The sequence below is a fragment of the Anastrepha obliqua genome, chromosome 3 (assembly GCF_027943255.1).
Source record: "Anastrepha obliqua isolate idAnaObli1 chromosome 3, idAnaObli1_1.0, whole genome shotgun sequence".
NCBI classification, from domain to species: Eukaryota; Metazoa; Arthropoda; class Insecta; order Diptera; family Tephritidae; genus Anastrepha; species Anastrepha obliqua.
This window is the reverse complement of record NC_072894.1, coordinates 87,039,465-87,059,652: the sequence shown is the minus strand read 5'-3', so window position 1 is coordinate 87,059,652 and position 20,188 is coordinate 87,039,465. Positions and strand designations below refer to the sequence as shown.

At 36.9% G+C, this 20,188-nt stretch overlaps 1 protein-coding gene across 2 annotated transcripts in view; it reads left to right on the top strand.

Annotated features, from left to right (window-relative positions):
* Window positions 1-20,188, top strand: part of LOC129242928 (uncharacterized) — a 53,869-nt gene that overhangs the window by 22,565 nt on the left and 11,116 nt on the right. For both annotated transcript variants that reach the window (XM_054879863.1, XM_054879864.1), the window contains exons 5-9: window positions 4,773-4,942; window positions 7,626-8,917; window positions 14,096-14,454; window positions 14,513-14,658; window positions 16,887-16,996. In XM_054879863.1, coding sequence (XP_054735838.1) covers window positions 4,773-4,942; window positions 7,626-8,917; window positions 14,096-14,454; window positions 14,513-14,658; window positions 16,887-16,996 — 2,077 coding nt within the window. The remainder of the gene's footprint in view (window positions 1-4,772; window positions 4,943-7,625; window positions 8,918-14,095; window positions 14,455-14,512; window positions 14,659-16,886; window positions 16,997-20,188) is intronic.

Genomic DNA, 20,188 nt, shown 5'->3' with positions numbered 1-20,188 from the left:
TTAAAACTATTTTATAGCTTGCTAGCACGTTTATTAATTGCAGAAGAATAAGTTTGTGCTTTTATTCTTTGTCAAATATGAGGAATTTAAGGTTAGTGAACAATATTTGTTTGAGTTTTGGAATAATCTTCGGCTTATTCCCGTAATTTTAAAGTTGAATATTTGATTGAATCGGTTTTTTGTCTTAGATGAAATGAATGATCGTTGAACCTCTGAGTTAGAAAAGATCTCTTTGATATCCGATAGGGACGACTGTTGTGGGCAATAAAATTTTGTTTTCATTTTCTGAATGAAGAGCTTGCATTTCTGTTACTTCTTTTACTTTACGGTTGTTGTTGGTCTGTGAGCATTTGAATTGTTTTGGATAATTTTTTGTAAATTTGTCATATGAAGCATGGAATGATGCCTTTTATTACAGTAAACTCAATTGAATTTGCACTTAAAACTTTATTCATGTAAGAAGTTGACAAATAGTTTATGGACAACTTATTTTGTCTAAGTTTAGTGGCAAGATTTTAATTTATGACGTCCGCTCACGGTCACGTGACAAATACCATATTTGTTTCATTCCGGAATGAGCGATCGAGCTCTATTCAAGCTTGTGTTATGTAAATTACTAAGTTGTGTTTTGCTTTTGTGTTTGCATTTTTCTCGGCTTCGATGCAATTTTGACTCGGTAGTGAGAAAATCTTGCATCTATTATCACGTCGGACATGATTTTGCGGCTCATATATTTACATCAATGAGGTTGAGGGTTGTTATTTATATTTCTGAGCTAATAATGGAAAAATTAGCATTGGTGGTTGAAAATAGTGTCATTGGATTTCAAAATATTCTCCATGACGAACAATACAAATTTGCATTCATTTGAACCAATTTCCGAAGCACTTCGTCTATTGGCATTTCCAAGGCGTTTTTCAAATTACATATGATCCAACGCGAACACACCTTTTTTACCTTAAGGTGATCATGTTCGTCTTACTAATGGCCAAGAATGTCTTCATCTCACGGTATGTGGCATGACGATCTTCCTTAATCGTTTCGCGCACAACATCCGAAATTTGCAGCACAACAACTGATTTTGGACGACCTTTCGGGAATTCGTCGGTGAGCGAACAGTTCCACCAAGAAAATGCATTGTACAAATTTTTTAAGCTACGGCTAAAATTGTAAAAAATAATCGCACGAAAATGTTCACGGTTTAATTCAATTCTTGTCCCGAGCAGCTGTAAGCTGATAGAAACATGAAAACGTTCTGAGTGCGTTTATAGTAAATTAGGTATATCAAACATTCCAATGAAAACATTAGATGTCGCCTCACAACACTAGAAGTTCCTAAGGCCAGAAATAGAAATAACAACCATCGTATTTGCTTTGATAAAACTGCTAGACATTTTGTTATAGTGGACTGTAATCTAAAAAAGTTTATTAAAATTAATTTCATTGTTGGCCAATATTATTTCGTTTTCTTATTTAGTGCCTCCCAAGCCAGATTGAAATTATAGTCAAGTACAAACTGCTGAACGATAGTAATTGCTTGGCTGTTTTTTGGTGCATATGGTAAAACAGTTCTTGTGCTTGGAGTAGTTTCGAATGGTGTATGCACTTATAGTATATGTCCTGGAAGAACAGCCTTTGTTCATATCCCCCTGGAAGTATTTTTATATCACACGCTGAGGTCTGCATATATGTATGTATGTATATGCTTAGCTTTCTTCTTACGTTTGTGTTATCTATCCCTTCTGGAGTACAGTATGCGTACTCATTGGTTTAAATAGCTTAAGTTCATGGGAAATCAGAAGCTTTGAGATTATCAGGTAAATCGGAATTATCAGTGTCACGTATATCATCGTTTGCCGCTACGGCTAACGTGACCAAAATTTTAAATTGTCGCCGACAAAAGCGTTGTGTCCTTTATTGCAGCTTTCCTTGCGCGAGTAGCTTCTGCAGGTGTTCGTGACATTTATGCTCATCAACCTCTGGTGTCTAAACTAACCATGTTTTCATGTTTTTCCAAATATTCTTTTAAATCGTTTTTTTAATATTCCTATTATTTATTTCTTATTTATTTATTAATTTTCTGGAACACTTCATGGACAGTCGCTAGCATCAGGTGTCGTTATCGTCCAATTCTGCGCCATACAGTAGGACGGGGATAATCAGAGACTTATAAAATGTGATATTTGTTCACCAAGAGAGGACTTTACTACTCAATTCTCTACTTAGTCCAAAATAGCAGTTGTTGGCAAGAAAGATTCTCCATCGCGTTTCAAGGCTGAGGTTTTTATTGTTGTTGATGTTGGTTCCCAAGTAGACGAAGTCCTCTACTTTCCAAATTTATAACTGCCAACGGTGATTAACTATCAAATGCGTGGTAGCTTAGCAACGAAAGTCATTGACTGCAAGATATGGTGTGGCAGTAAAAAATAATATTGCTCTGTTGTAACTTTGGGCATTAAAAACGCGTTTAAACCAGCTAGCTGGCCCCCTCAAGGATCAATTTTAGGCCCACTACTATGGAACCTAATGTGTAGTACATCGGTTCAGCTGTTCTAAGACTGGATGCTTCCTAAAACCAAAGTCATTATAGTCGATGATATCGCCATGGTAATGGTGATAAAACACATCCAGGGAATCGGAAGCGAATTAGTAAGTAAGATCGAGGTTTGGTTGAACCGTCCATGAACCTGGAATTAGCTGAACACAAAACTGATGTTGTCCTAATAAGCAGCAAGAAGGCAGTAGAATTTATGAATGTTAATGTATACTCGTAGACTGTAACTATCAATTCAAAATCCGATATTAAATTCCTAGAGGTGATGATTGATAGAATTTTAAATTTTAAAATTCACCTAAACTATGCCGTGATCTGGCACGAATAATGCCAAACAAGCGTGGCCCTAGCTAGCAAAAGAATCCTTTATAGTAGGGTGGTCAGCTCCGTCCTTTTGTACACCACACTAATACGCAAGGAAACGTGCTTCCTGTAAAGGAGCACAACAAACTGTCCAGCAAACAGTTTCTACTAGGGTGCTACTACAGATTTCACCCATGTAGACACCTGCTTGAACTAGAGCCGCCTCCGAGGCACGTCAGGAGGCACCATATCAACTCCTTCGATGAGATCCAGGACAAAACAAATCGACAACTACTGGACCGGGCAGTGTTTAGACAGACAACGACATTCATCGGGAGACACTTGCCACCTTCTTAAGCTCCCGACCCCCGAATGCCGTGATCGGAATCCGACTACCACCCACAGCAGATGAGAGAGACCCGCGTAACCTTGGCACAATTACGTGCTGGATACTGTAGCAGGTTAAACTATTTCTATTCTCCTATTTATCCAGAATTGACCCCGACATACCAAACATATGAGGCACCCCGCACGATACTAACCACCTTTTCACATGCCCCATCAAACTCACTCATCTAACATCCCTCTCCCTCTGGAGCCAACTTGTCGAAATAACAAGTTTCAAGGGCCTACCGTTAGATGAGGTATACGAAGACGACATGTAATCTACAACGTACTGATTTGGTTTAGAAAAACTAATCAGGCTAATTATGATGACCCTACGAAACACTGAATTCAAAATTATGATACAGGATAATAAATGTGAAGCCTTTCACATACAGAGTGGTGTAAGACAGGGCGACACACTTTCATCAACAATTTTTAACCTAATGCTGTGCTGTGTAATAGATGAGGTAAACGATGCCAAAAGAACTGGACATATAATGAATAGAACAACTCAATTAATTATATGCATACGCTGATGATATAGCCATAGTCAGTAAAAGCAAGAGTGCACTAGTATCAACCTTCTCCGAAATTGAAGCAGCGACGTCAAAAATTGGACCAAAGATAAATAACTAAACAAGAATTTGAAGTAGTAAGCACGTTCACATATCTAGGCTGCAAACTGACTGACAGATAATTTAATGAGTCTTACCATAGAAGAACGAATTCAAGCACCTAAGTATGCATTCCTTACAAAACTTTTTAAATCAAAACTCCTTAATAGACTCTGCAAGCTGACACTACATATATTAAATCGTAATTCGACCGGTGCTGTACTATGGAGCTGAAACATGGACGTTGAGTGAAAAATAGATACAAAAAAAACTGCAAACATTTGAAAGGAAAGTTCTCAGAAATATATTTGGTACAGTCAGAATTGCACAAGACGAATGGCGCATATAACGGAATGACGAACTGGATGAACTTACTAATGGCGAAAATGTAGTACGTTGGATCAAAGCGCACGAATACGATGGCTAGGCCACGTTATGAGAATGGACAGTTCAAGAGCCCAAAGGGAAATTCTTGAAGCGAACGCATACAGAAATAAATCAAAAGGAAGACAGATCGAGGTGAATAGATGAAGTAAAAGAAGACTTGGAAAAGCTTAATCTAAAGAATTGGAAGGAAACGGAACGGGTAGATCAGCATGGAGGTTACTGTTCAGAAGACCAAATCTCACAAGAAGCTGTACCGTCGAACGATGATGATGACTGATAGGGTTTAGTATGCTGACAACCAGAAAATATGTATCCGATACTCTTTGGTGTTAATAAATGCTGAATGTCTTCGGTTCAAACGGCGCTCTAACTCACGTCGATATTACGTATTATTTGAAGTGCTATTTAGGAGAAAGTAAAAATAAAAAAATTAATATCTTATGTTTGATTAATAGCTGTATTTAGAGAATATGCCGCTTTCAATAATTTATTAGGTAATGTTGTTTTTTTATTATAATGTATTGCAGATAACCATTGATGAAATACGCAATGCGAATATGCATGATGAAAAAGCTGTCGATGGATCCAAGCTGACCATAGATCCTTTAAGGAACCACACTTTCGACCCTAGGCTCCTACTATTCGGGTACACAACCGAAACTATTAACATGCTTCTTGTGCCAATGTTCAAAGACAAGTAAGTACAGTTCATTAGCTGACCATATTTTAATTAATATTATTCATATTATATTGTATATAAAGCCGATATTATTTTTAAAAAATATCAAGATATAACCGAAATCGGGCGCGTAGAGTAATATTATATAATATAGATAATATAATATTAAATCGTATTCTTATGTGAAATAATATAGCAAAGACCAGGAATAGAGATATCCGAAGATCTGCTCTGGCTTTAAGACACGGGAGTGTACAGGTGAACGATTCGGCGGATTTCTTTCCATCTAATTTCGCATCTGATGATGATATGCCCGATGATGATATTGGTGATATTAAACTGAACTTTTCTTCTATCATATCTTCTGCCATTGATTTCAGCTCTTTTGTTCTCGTAGATGATAACATAATTGAAGGGATAAATAAGATTAAAATCTTATAGCATACTGATGCTGGGCCTCTTGGCAACTTTGTTTAAGAATTGTGTTTCATTTGTCCTAGCTCTAGAGCTAAATGGTCAACTTTCGGTAACACTACCGTTAATGATAAGCTCAAACACCAAACATTTGTTCTAATCAACATGATTTTGTCGCAGAAAAATATACGCTAATTGAGTTGTCCATCACCGAAGATTGTTATGGAGCATTTTGTTAATTATTATTATTATGAGGTCTTGAGGTAGAATTGGTTTTCCTTGTCTACTTGAGGGGTTGCAGTTTTATACTCCGAGTAGAAGCTTCCGTATGTTTGAGGTATTTCGAATTGGCTTTCACAATAGCGCTAATACTCTTATTAATAGAGCTCTACGGGAGTTTAACTTTCTCGCGAATTCTTTGGACCTAGATTTATATAACCTAGATCTGTACTTAAAGCAAAACTCAACGTCTATTTTATTTGCAATTATTTGGCATAATATTTAGTATGTTACTTGACATATTTAGTTCTCCAATTGATAAAGAGTGCACAAAAACATTTGTATATACCATAGCCGCTTCTGTGAACTGTACAGCGCTGTTCATAACAACAGGGACCAAAGTCGCAAATCGTTAAACTAAAATTTTTCAGTCAATATGTACTTTTTATTTCTAAAATTTATTACATATTTTTCTTTATGAACATTAAAATTTACATACCGAATAATAATGCACTACTTCTATAGTAAAAACCTAAAAAGTTGTTTAAATAAATTATGAAACAATTTTGTTTACGCTTCATAATTGATCATTTTTGGCACAATGCTGTGCGCTAGATTTCCTAAAAAAATTTAGCGAATCGTAATGTTTTTACTATGGCAAGTGCACGCAGCCGCATATGTTTATAATTTCACATATTTGGATTTGCTTAAGCCATCTTCTTGTGTGCCTGGTAATGAAGCAATTCTCTATGAAGAAATTGGATTTGGTTGAAGAAATTTCAACCACGACGCTGTACTTCGATCTGAGTCATGCTATATACATTATATAGTCTTTATAAAAATAAGTATCTAAGAGCGCAAAGTTCAAGATTTAAAAAAAAAATTGTTTATACAGTTCAAGAGTACGCCTGGAGTTAAGCAAATGCTTAGAAAGACTGGAAAATATACTCTCGTGTGCCAGAATTTGAGGTAAATCGGAGAAAAATTGAGAGAGTAATATCGCCTTAGACCAGATGAATTAATCGGGACCGTCGATATCACTTGTTTTGATCGGATAACATATTCTTCATGGTTTTAAAAATTATTTGAATCTACATTTTTTAATTTAATCCAAAACTGATGTTTGGCAATATCTCAAAAACTGCAAAAAAAAAAAAAATTGTGGTTTCTCGGGTTCAGCGATTAAAAAATTTACTAATAATTTATAAACCGTATAATCAGATCAGTCAGGGGATTTCGTAAACCTTTCAAGGTGCTAGTATCCAGTGCTTAGGAAAGATTTCGGTGGTTTACCAGATGTTTTTCTCACTCGCTCTAGTGAGTGGACCATTTGTTCCTTCTTTATTATGCTGGCAAAATATCTGGGATGTTTGTTTTTGTTTTTTCTACCTTCAAGTCAATGCGTCTGAAATTTGTTTTTTTTTATTTTTTTGATTTCGTTCTCATTTTTGTAAATCGATTTTTATTTATACATAAGTATGCCATCATGTTGAACTACAATCTAGTCAATCTAACTATCAACTTACATATTTCCGTTTTTGTCGACTTGTCATCACAGTCTTTAGCGTAGAAATATTTGTTTTCTGCAACAATTGGCGGAGTAGCTTTGTACTTGCTTTCGAAAAGGCGTAGGCCTCTACAAACGAATATATCTATTTTCATTTCATCATAAGAATTTATTTTAGCGTATTTACTTTTGATTGCAATTTTTCTCTGTCCACGATTTGTTGAGTCTTGAAATTACCTGTTCCACCGAAACCCAAGTCCCTGGCAAACACAAATTATATTCAGTTAAACTGACTTATTTGTAATCGATTTTGAGTTGTAGCGGTAATTCCTAATGTACCCACACTGCGCGTAAAATTTCGGAACACCGTCTCCTTGTCATTGTTTGTTCAAAAATTTGCGTTAAGAATTTTATAAAAGTAAAAAAGTTTTATGCAAGAAATAAGTTTTTATGTATCAAGAAAGAACACGATTTATATAATTTGGTTATTTACAACAATTATTATTAATGTTTCGTGGTTTTAATAAGTAATTTTCTAACTCGAAACTTTTCTCTTTACAGAAAAGAAGCTCTTGGCTCAATGGGAAATGACGCACCGCTTGCATGTTTGTCTTCTTTCCAACCACTACCATATGAATACTTTAAACAGTTGTTTGCACAAGTAACTAATCCCCCCATTGATCCATTTCGTGAAAAGGTTGTAATGTCTATGCAATGTCCATTGGGACCAGAAGCTAATTTACTTCAACCTTCAAATAAACAAGTACATCGTATTTGGTTAACGAATCCAATTTTAAGTATTCCTGATATAAATTTATTGAAAAGGAACACCCACAGAGGATGGAAAACTAAAGTGCTAGACATAACCTTTGAATTTGAAAAAGGGGTTAAGGGTTACCTTGATTGTATTGACGATATTTGCCGCCAAGGTTTTAATGCTGCCAGCTCTGGTTATCAGCTATTGGTTATTTCTGATCGAAATGCTGGGTGTGGGAAAGTACCTGTATCGGCTTTGCTTGCACTGGGTGCATTACATCATCATTTAATAGAAACCCTGCAGCGGATGAAGGTTGGAATTATAGTAGAAACAGCTGAGGCTCGTGAAGTTCATCAGATATGTGTACTGCTTGGCTATGGCGCCGATGCCATTTGTCCCTACTTGGCTTTCGAGTTAGCACAGGCACTTCGAGATGATTGTGTCATTAGCGCAAATGTCAGTGATAAGCAAATTTATATGGCTTATGCCAAGGCTATAGAAACGGGTGTAGCAAAAGTAATGGCTAAAATGGGCATAAGCACACTCCAATCTTACAAGAGTGCTCAAATTTTTGAAGCTGTAGGAATAGGAGAAAAATTAATTAATAAATGCTTTCGTGGGACAGCGAGTCGGATTGGAGGTATTACTTTAGAAACTGTTGCAAAAGAAGCTCTTGAGAGATATAATATGGCATTTGGTGATGGATTATATGACACCCGTATTTTGAGAAATCCTGGTAACTATCATTGGCGTAATGGAGGAGAAGCTCATATAAATGAGCCTGCTGCTATCGCAAATCTGCAAGAAGCTTCGATAAATAAAAACTGGAACTCGTTCGAAGCCTATAAAGCAGCAACCTTAGAAAGCGTACGAAAGTGTGCACTCAGAGGACAACTTGAGCTCGTAAATGATCGAACTAAAATAAATATATCCGAAGTGGAACCAGCGTCAGAAATTGTAAAAAGGTTTGTTACCGGCGCCATGAGTTTTGGGAGCATTTCTCTGGAAGCACATCAGACATTGGCTATTACCATGAATCGTATTGGAGGAAAAAGTAATACCGGCGAAGGAGGTGAAAATTCGGAGCGATACTTAGGTGAGTATATTTTTTAACTAACCTCTATCTATAATTTCGGAATATCAGTTTTTGAATTTGCAAATATATGTCTAAATATACAATATATATATATATTATCTTTATATATATATTTCTTATGTTCGTGTGTTTGTCACTGAACTCCTCCTAAACGACTGAACCGATTTTGATGAAATTTTTTGTGTGTGTTCAATGGGATTCGAGAATGGTTTAGATTCACAATTTGGTCTCCTGGAAAATGTCTAGGGTCTCGAGATAGAGACCAAAACGTGGAGCCTAGAATGTGTATGTACAATATGGGTATCAAATGGAAGCTGTTGGTGAATGCTTTAGTTCAGAGTATTTTTCACGCCGCTCCGTGACTAGGGTCTCGAGATAGAGACCAAAACGTGGAGCCTAGAATGTGTATGTACAATATGGGTATCAAATGGAAGCTGTTGATGAATGCTTTAGTTCAGAGTAGTTTTCATGCCGCTCCGTGACTAGGGTCTCGAGATAGAGACCAAAACGTGGAGCCTAGAATGTGTTTGTACAATATGGATATCAGATGGAAGCTGTTGGTGAATGCTTTAGTTCAGAGTATTTTTCATGCCGCTCCGTGACTAGGGTGTCGAGATAGAGACCAAAACGTGGAGCCTAGAATGTGTATGTACAATATGGGTATCAAATGGAAGATGTTGATGAATGCTTTAGTTCAGAGTATTTTTCATGCCGCTCCGTGACTAGGGTCTCGAGATAGAGACCAAAACGTGGAGCCTAGAATGTGTATGTACAATATGGATATCAGATGGAAGCTGTTGGTGAATGCTTTAGTTCAGAGTATTTTTCATGCCGCTCCGTGACTAGGGTCTCGAGATAGAGACCAAAACGTGGAGCCTAGAATGTGTATGTACAATATGGGTATCAAATGGAAGCTGTTGGTGAATGCTTTAGTTCTGAGTATTTTTCATGCCGCTCCGTGACTGGGATCTCGAGATATAGGTCAAAATGTGGACCCGGGTAACCTTTGGTTGTGTATGTACAATATGGGCATCAAATGAAGACGTTCTAATACCGAGAATTCCAATGATTCCACCTGAATTGCCATTTGAATTCAAGCGTTTGCAACTACCCATTCGCTTAACATTTGCAATAACTATCAATAAATCACAAGGGCGAACTTTAGAAATATGCGGGATGAATTTAGAAGAACCAGTATTCACCCATGGTCAACTATACGTTGGCTGTTCACGTGTTGGGAAGCCAACAGCATTATATATTTACTCAAAAACAAATAGAAAAACAAAAAATATTGTGTATGCCAAAGCGCTGGAATAAAGAATAAAGAAATAAATAATATGAAAACCATATCTTTTCTGTTCTAAACCATATCTATTCTATTTTAGTGTGCCCAGCGAAGCGGGCGGGGTTTGCTAGTATTTATATATATTTCGGCGGCTGCCTTAGCCGAATGGGTTGGTGCGTGACTACGATTTGGGAGAGCTTAAGTTCGAATCTCCGTGCGTGGCCATAAAAAATAGAAAGTTTTTTCTAATACCGGTCGCCCCTCGACAGTTAATGGCAAACTTCTGAGTGTATTTCTGCCATGAAAAAGCTCCTCATTAAAAATATATGCCGTTCGGAGTCGGCATAAAAATCTCTTTGTGTGTCTCGTTGAATGGAACTCGTAAAGGTTCTTAAAGCTTCGGAATAACCTTTACACCGCGACTCCGTTTTCTTGGCTTATTGTATGTATTAGTAATATGTTTCAATAACAGATTACCAAACAAAAAATAATAATAATAATAAAATTAAAAACAAACGGTTTTCACACCTTGTCAAGTTCTAACTACGCCTTAAAAACTTAAAGAGCTACTGTGTCCTGCCATCATATACAATTTATCGAAGCCTTTAGTCTAAGTTTTTGTTTGGCTTATAGCCCATGGCTAGTTATTGAGATATAGCCATATATGGCCAAAAATGCACATATTTGACTTTTTACGCTAATCTTAAAGTCTAAGTGACTAAATCAGGTATTTCACTAATCCAAATAAAATTGATCCAGAACCGTTTTCTTCCCAAACTTATGACTATAATGCAATGAACTAAAATTGTCAATTTGCCAAAAATGTCACAATCGATCCGAAATCCAGGTTGTCTCTTAAACTAAGATCCCACTACCGGCGCAAATAGCACAATCTGAGCCGATTCTTGTCGTGTTAGATAGGCGAACAATTCGTAGTTTCTCACAATAATTTTAAAAGCGATCCCATTGTCGCCGCATATTGTAACGACTCTTTTGGTGGGTGTTGGCTTTTGGGACGATATTCGGATGCGACGATAATCGGAGCTTACAGTCACAGTATAGTGCTTGATTGAAAGAGTTAAATCATATGTTGTCGTTGCTTTGGAAATTATTTTAAGGTTTTTGTTCAGAAAATGAAAAACGTACGTAAAAGAGAAAATTGCAAGGTCTTTTATACATTTAATGTTACCATCGCAGCTTGCTTTGGGTTTGTTGCCGCTGATTTTTCCCTTTTGTTATTGATATCGATTGATATATATTTGAGAGAATTGTCAACTATTTCCACCGCATGTTTGATGTAAAAATCGATAGTTTAGGGATATATAGTATATATATATATATATAGGGATATATAGTATATATATATAGTATATATATATATATATACTATCGAAGTTTAAACACAATTTACATCAAATATGCGGTGGAAATAATTGACAATTCTCTCAAACCCAAAACCTGCAAACCTAGGGTTTGGCTTTGATGGAAACGTATTATTACATTAAACTAACGCAATAGCAATGAATGAATGGATATAACCGCACCATACATTAAAAACAAAACAGATTGACCTAAGGATACGAATGAACTAAATTGGTAAAACCATGTCCTTTGCCAGGTTATGAAGTTAACCCACCATTTGTTTTGTTTTTTTGGAAATCTGTTTGTTGGAGCCCACAAGGGGCAGATAAAATTGGCGCATTGGACTTTTCAAACATTTCGAAGTACTAAATTTTCCTTACCGAGATCAGTTGTGTCCTCAATTACCTTTTCAAGGTTCAGATATCTTGCTATTTCATTCGTGGAACTATAACGTTGGCATTGCCCATTTGACGTATTGTGCGTTTATTTATTTCAATGCTAAAGTGATGTTTTAGACAGAATCTGATTGATTCATTATTATTAATACATCTCCCAACTAGATCCCTATTTATGGCTTCATGTGAGGTGTTATCAAAGGCACTTTCAATATCCAGGAAGGCACATATTGCAGCATCTTTCTTTTCTATACTGTCTCGAAGCGCATTGGTTGGTTGATACATATGTAGCTGTCTCTGTTGATAGCCACGCCTAAATGCAGTAGTTCATCTGCTAGGATCATGATCCTGATGTAGTTGTCTACTATCTTTTCTATAATTTTTAATGCAAATGACGTAAGACAAATTGGCCTGATGGGATTATCAGTTTGTTAGAAGTTAGTTGACAAAATTGATATGCATATGTACGAGGTGTGTTCGAAAAATAAGGCGAATTTTCAAATTTCGCAGGCTACGTACATTCGACTTTCATTTTAAGACCGTGATATACTCCAACCAATATTTTACATTCCTTCTTTGGGAGTGGTAAAATAAAGTTGGTTGTTTTCATGTTGCAAGTTCGCAGCATTATTTTGGCAATCGTGTGCAAGGTTGACACTTCCCATATAGACTGTGCTTCCAGAGTTAGATCCTCGTCTAGTTCAGTCTTCAAAGCTGAGAGTGACGACGTACTCTTCCTAGGCAAGCGAGTGCTTGCTTTAGCAAGCTCATCCACTTTTTCATTTCCCTCTCGCACGTAGCGCGCGAAATTTAAAAAATTCGCCTTATCTTTTGAGCACACCTCGTATTAGGACACCTAAATACATACTATGCATTTTTAGTCCTGCCGTAAGTTCTGTTGCAAGTTAAGTCCGTTATAGATATGAAATTATAATACTTTTTACAATGAAGTTAATTTTATTTAATCGTGTAAAAACGAGTATAAAACAAATGTTTAATTTTCATTCGAAACGGTCACCATTTGCTTTTACACAAGCCTTTAAACGATTAGGCGGCCATTCCGCTATTGCAGCACGTACGGTTTGAATGGCTATGAACCCAGGAATATTGTTTGTTAGGCACTGCTGGGTGGTTTTTGCCTTATAGGCCGGAGCTGAATTTTGCAGGGAGCTCCAACGATATGGATTGGAGAGAGAACTGCTCAACTGCTTCACCACGCCTTCTAAGACATCTTCCTGGTACACTTTTGCCCCGGTCTTAACCTCTACCAAACCTTTACGGAAACTGGATCGTGTCCACGCTGAGCCCTTGGAACAACATTTTTTGCGTCTTTAGAAGTTTTAGCATATATTTTGTCGTTTTACGTATTAAAAACTTCATCAACAGTGAAAATTTTCTCATCTGTGGGAATATTATTTTCATGGCCGTTGATCATGTGCCACCGAAGAAGCTGCTTGCATCTGTCGAGTAATTTTCTTCAAGCGCGTTGTCAAAAGATGACCAATTGAGCGATGAAAGGCTTTTATATGGAGATCATCTCTAATCAGTGTTGACATGGATCTGGTCGATACATTAATTTCCCTGGACATCATTTTCTGGTTTTTAAGGAGATTTCTGCGATTTCTTTTTCGAACGGCTTTTATGGCTGCACTGATTTGAACAACACGAAGACGACAACTTCTTTCTCTGTTTGTTACTTCAGAGAGTAGAAAATGCATACGAATAAAAGATAAAATAATGAAACTTTTTTCTGCGATTTTGTTCTCGCCGTATGCATTGTAAAATTTGTCACAGAATTTATGGCAAAACTAAGTATAAACAGCTGTGGTAAAAATGCAGAACAATGTATAAGTATATAGATTTCCACATATAAAGACTATGGAAAATACTAGTATGCTCAAAGTGTTGCAGTTCATCCAAATGAATTAAAAATTTCATCAATAACTTTAAAATCAGCTTGAGTGATTATTAACTATTTATATCTTGTGTTAATATCGGGGTGGCTGGGGAAAGTAGCATATTTTTGTAATACATGATTAAAGGTACATTTTGCATTTTACTTCAATATAATGCCTATTGTAACTAACTTGTAGATAGAATAAAATTAACATATCTCTATTTATGCTACTATTTCAGAAAAAGATTCATATAATAGTAGGAGATCCGCTATAAAACAAATTGCATCAGGACGTTTTGGGGTAACAGCTGCCTATCTTGCCAATGCTGATGACCTTCAAATCAAAATGGCTCAGGGGGCTAAACCTGGAGAAGGAGGAGAACTTCCTGGTTATAAAGTTACCAAAGAAATTGCGAAAACTCGACACTCTGTACCAGGTGTTGGTCTTATTTCACCTCCACCACATCACGATATTTATTCCATTGAGGATTTGGCGGAGCTTATCTATGACTTAAAATGTTCAAATCCCAATGCAAGGATCAGTGTCAAGTTGGTTTCTGAAGTTGGTGTTGGAGTTGTTGCATCTGGCGTTGCTAAGGTTCTTTTTATTTTTAAATCAAGTACTTATTTTATAACTTTTTCAATATTTTCTAAAGGGGAAAGCCGAGCACATTGTTATTTCTGGTCACGATGGAGGTACTGGAGCGAGCTCGTGGACTGGTATTAAGCATGCTGGCCTTCCATGGGAATTAGGTGTAGCTGAAACACATCAAGTTCTTGTTTTAAACAATCTACGTTCAAGGTAAACTTAAAGCACTTATGATTTGACCGATTTGTTTATATAATGGGAAAATTTTAGACATTTTCTGAAAGCAATTTTGATATATCCGATTGTCGAACAAATTAAAAATAACGCACATACCTTTCTTCTCTCGTTGGATATATAACTCGCTGTTCAACTTTCGCGGCTCTAATCTTAGTGAGTAGCTATCCCTATGAAGTTTATCCAATTTTTTTGCAATTCTGCTCTGGTTTCTAAAATGATTTGATTTGAAATGCAAGACTACTACATCTGTTTCCCCAACCCAGATTTGAAACTGCCATGGAATGGGATCACTAAATTTTCAAATTTGTTTTAGGTTTTAAAGCTTTTAATAAAGGTCAATCGAAAACGATTATTCTTATTTCTTGCTTTTCTCATACGATCAACTTAATCGTAACTGAATCCATTGATGAAGCAAACAATTGTAAAATTTCATTAAATTAGTGTACGGCGGATACTAAGTTATTATGGCTGATACTAAGTTATTATGGCTGATACTAAGAAAATGTTTTTTGTAGATAGTTACATATCTATATATAGCGCTAAGCAAATTTATTCCAAGCATTAGTTGCGCTCGATATGTAGCTGAAAATATAAACCCAAAATGTAGTGGAAGGCAACAAAGAATATTAGGCATATCAAGTTTGTATATATGTATATATAATAGGCGTGTTCACCCCTTTTGGGTGCGTGCGTCCTGATGTTGTTCTACAAGAGGAGGGATCTACTGGTTTAAGCCGACTCCGAACAGCAGATATTTTTTATGAGGAGCTTTTTTATGGCAGAAATATATTCCGAAGTTTGCCATTGCCTGCCCAGGGGCGACCGCTATTATAAAAAAAACTCTTTCTTCATTTTGGTGCAGGCGGGAATCCGTTAATCCTTTTCTTTTTAGCATGTTTGAAACAGGCAATCTGATTTTGATCCATGTTGGAATTTTTTGCAGTATTGGAGATATTATTGTCTTCGGTGATTGAAGTTTTGAATGAAGAGAGGTGTATACATTTTTTCGCAGCAACTAATTCCAGTTCATTAACTACTGTTCATGCCAATCGCAACAGTTTGACATTTTTGTTTTGCTTTTTGGGTTTTGTATTAACCACAGCAGCCCACTGTGCGTTAGTTTGCGATTGAGTCGCAGCGGCGGAAAACATAACAGCGGAACTTAGTTCGGAGACTAGTTCGAATGACAGGAACAACGCAAATTCCGCAGTCGGGAAATTATTTTTTTATTGGGTTTCATCTGAGATTCTGTGTCTTTGAGTCATCCATTGAACAACTCATTCTAAAAGTTATTCGACAAATTACCACCAACTGCAAAAGTCATAAATGACAGCAACACTGACGTTAAACCAATCGACTACGTAATAAAAGAACGAAGTGAAGGCGATTATATTTTCTACAAATCATCTGGTAACGTCATGAAGGCAGACGAAGATATAAATTATCCTATCGAGCTTTTAAATTCGTTGGATCTTCTTGGATTGCCACCCCATAAATGATCACTCAAGGTCGACGTGCAAATTATTACCTAGCTGAACATTATTCAAATGACCCCGATTGTAATACGAGGCAGCCATTCTTAATGGAAAATAGGAAAGGAGAAAATATGCTGATATTCCTGTTATTCTCATCGATAAGCCATTTGATTTCAAACGACTGCCGTTCGGACAACCAAATAATGTATTTGTTTTTGCTGGAGACGGAAAAACAAGAAATATTGCCCTTCATGAAGCACTTGAATAATAAAGTACCTAATAACATATTTATTATATATTAATTCTAATAAATAAATAAACCCAGTTCGATTTGGCAGCTAGAGATCATATATATGTTTTCCACATGATTTTTCACGTAGGAACTAGTTCTAAAATCTGAAGAATTGATTTCTTTTGCGCTATCGTCCGCACTTCCTTACTAACTCCATTATCAAAATTCGTTTTAAATATTTCCACAATTACTTTTCTATGACAGCAACGCGCCAGGCACCCGCTAATATACTTACAAGTATATACATACATATACATACTTACATATATATAATACTATGTATTGCCATTTGTAGAAGATATTGAAATTTCCAGTGTAGGCAATAAATTTTAAACTCAATGTCGAAAGGAAATTATTCATAGATACTTTAAGCAAATAGTTTTTAAATTCGGAATCTAGCGATTAATATAATTTTTAAATTCTCTATTCTATTTCAGGGTAATACTTCAAGCTGATGGGCAATTACGTACCGGTTTCGATGTTGTTGTGGCCGCATTACTTGGTGCTGATGAATTTGGTTTCAGTACAGCTCCTTTAATTGTCATGGGTAAGTACGGCTTGATATGTAAATATCTATAAGTATATCAAAAATGTTTAGAGGCATGTGGTATTAAAAAGCTATGAAATGCAACTGTTCTCAGTAGCTCCATTGTTTTTAGTTCTTTTTGTTTCCAGCATTTTGGTGTTTAGCTGGGATTTCCTAAGTATTTTCTAGTACAGAATATTATTTTCTGGTCAGTAAGGTTATTTTTCATTGTTGCTTTCCACGTAACTCGCTAAATGGCCTAGTATTCTTTTGTTGGTCGGATGCAAAAGAATACAACCTTAAAGAATTACAAATTACATATATCAGTATATTTGGATCGATTGGAATGGGCGGCAGCTTGGCAAATAAATTTAGTTCTTAACATCCTTGATTCACCTGATCATTTCCACTAATCTTGTAGTCGTGACAAAGGAATTAATTTATTCATGCTACCGCATTATGCTAGCAAAATTATATTGTGATGCATTAGTAAGAGCGTATGAACATATTCGTTATATATACTTGTATATACATACATATATAAGAAGGAAGTTTTTCTCAAAAGTAGGTATTTTTACTTTGGCGAGTCCTGGTTTTGACCAAAAATCTGGTCCTATTGGATGATACGAAGTTCTTCAGTTTGCTATTTCGTCGAACAGTTTTTACCCTGAAACACCAGCAATATTTGTATATATAAAACTTCGAGACTTTTGCTCAATACTCGTCACTCGTAAATTTGTTGTTGGTTGGTTTATGTGGTGATTCATCCAGAATCCAACTAGGGTTTCCGCACCATTTTGTTGCCACATCCTCGTTACCAACTTGTTTACGGTTATTTACAGCATGACTTTATTCAGTCTGTGCGGTTCCGGAACTTTATTAGGTTGTTGACATCTAAGGCAGACAATTGTTCGAGATTCACGAATAGCGGTTTGCCCAGCGTTGACATTCTATGCTACCATAGGGCAGGGCATTCACATTCCGGTTGTTTACAACTGTGACATTGTGTGTTGTGAGGGATGCCCATTTTGGCTGCTTGTTCTCCGAAAGACTAAAAGCAGTTATGACTACCGTCAGTCTCCACGTTTCCACGACAGTCGGTTCTACATTACAGAAACGACCCGGATTTATATCCGGCTAAGGACTGTCACTCCAGCAGCATTCCCCGTATGTAAGTATGGGGAATGTTTATACTGCTACAACAACAACAACAACCGCGAGTCTCCATGCATCCCGTCGTTTCACGCTTATCAACGACCACGTTTGTTTGAGGTTGTAGATGGGCCATAGCGTTCTGCTAATTTTGCATGTCGTCTAGTCTCTATTTCTACAATCCGCGCTTCGGAGGTAGTTTGTTCCACCAGTTTAGAGGTTGTTGTAGCTGAATTCAGTGCCTGGATTACAGCTTGGCTATCTAAATTGCCAGTACTTCCGCCTGGAAGATACTGCAGGCATTAGGAAGACGTACATATTTTTTCTATGAGAATATATACCTGCTCCAACACCACATTCCATTTTAGATCGATCTGTATAGACTTTAGAGTCGAAGTTGTTTAGTCAGAATCCCTTACTCCATTCCTCTTGAGATGGAAGAGGGTGACATAATTCCTGTTGAATGTTACCGTCGGGATGATATAATCAGTCCTCTTCGAAGTATACTGAGTTTGTCGCAATTATTGACTGGCATGACCATAAGGTTTTTCCCTTCAACAACCCACTTAATTTAACCTAAATGCTCCCATGTTTGTCAACTTCTTGATATGTAGATCTACCGGAATAACGTGTGTCAGTGCTTTAAGAGCCTCCCTAGGACATGATCTGATTGCACTAACCGTTATTGCACAGGCTGATCTTTGTATTCTGCCAAGTAATCTCTCTAGAGCTTTCCACCAAACCACCGAGCCATACGATAAAATTGGTTGTATAACCGCCTTATAAAACCATAATGTATACTTCAGTTGAAGACCCCATTTTCTTCCTAGCATACGTTTATAGGCATATAAAGCGATATCTGTTTTCTTTACCCGTTCTTCAATGCTTCATTTCCAGCTAAATTTGGAGACCAGAATTGCCCCTAAGTACTTTGCAGTGATTGAAAGTGAGAGAGTTTGTCCGTTAATATTTGGTAGGGTAAACATTTGTTACCTTACATCTGCTGATAAATAGCATAAGTTCTGTTTTACGCGCATATAAACTTAGGCCACAGCTTGTGGCCCAAGAGTTTAGCCCTTTGAATGATCCCACTGATCGTATTGGGTCACAGTCCTGATATTATTAGGACCACATCATTAGCGTGCTCAACCACTGGAAGTACTCCTATGGACCCTCTTAGTTATGTTGATATTACTCATATTAGCTCTAATGATCGTGGTTTCTACCATAGAGATGATCCAATTGCTTATACAATTTTCCACCCCTAAGTCTATTAACGCCCGTTGGATAGCATGAGTGCTAACGTTATTAAATGCGCCTTCTATATCTATAAAAGCTGCCATGGCACTGTTCATTTACTAGAGACCCCTCTATTCGGATTACCTCGTAAAACGCTGTCTCCGTATATTTGCCTTTGAGGTAAGCGTGTTGTGCAATGGATATACCAGAGTTCCCCAGCGAGCTTCTAATCTGTATGTCTAAGACTATTTGGCCTAAAGTCCTTCGCTGATTCATGTCCCCTTCTACCTATCATGGTGCGAAGACGACTCTAACAAGTTTCCAGCTATTTGGAATATAACCTAGATTTAGATACGCTTTGATAATTTCCATTAGCCATGGTGGAATACTATCAAGAGTCTCTTGTAACATCTTAGGAAAGATCCCGTCAGGGCCTGGATATTTGAAAGGTAAAAATGATTTGTGACTATTACATCGGTAAGATGCTGTGGGTCATAGCGGCCGCCGGATTCTTCCAACATCGCTATCGTAAGCGCTACACCCCGAAAACTGAGTGTTTTAAAGAAGTTCTAGAGCTTCTTCCGCCGTAGAAGTCCAAGTGCCATTTGGTATCTTTACCCAAGAAGCCATTGAATGATCTTTGTGCAAAATACGGCTGAGCCTCGCAAAATCTCTGGTAGATTCGATAGAAGAACAAAAATCTCTCCAGCTCTTTTTCTTGGCGGCCTAGTTGCCTTCTTGTACTGTCTCCGACTCTCTCTGTACAATTGCCTGTTACCTGTTGAGTAGCTGAGTTTAAAATTTGGTCTGGCTTCCCTTAAT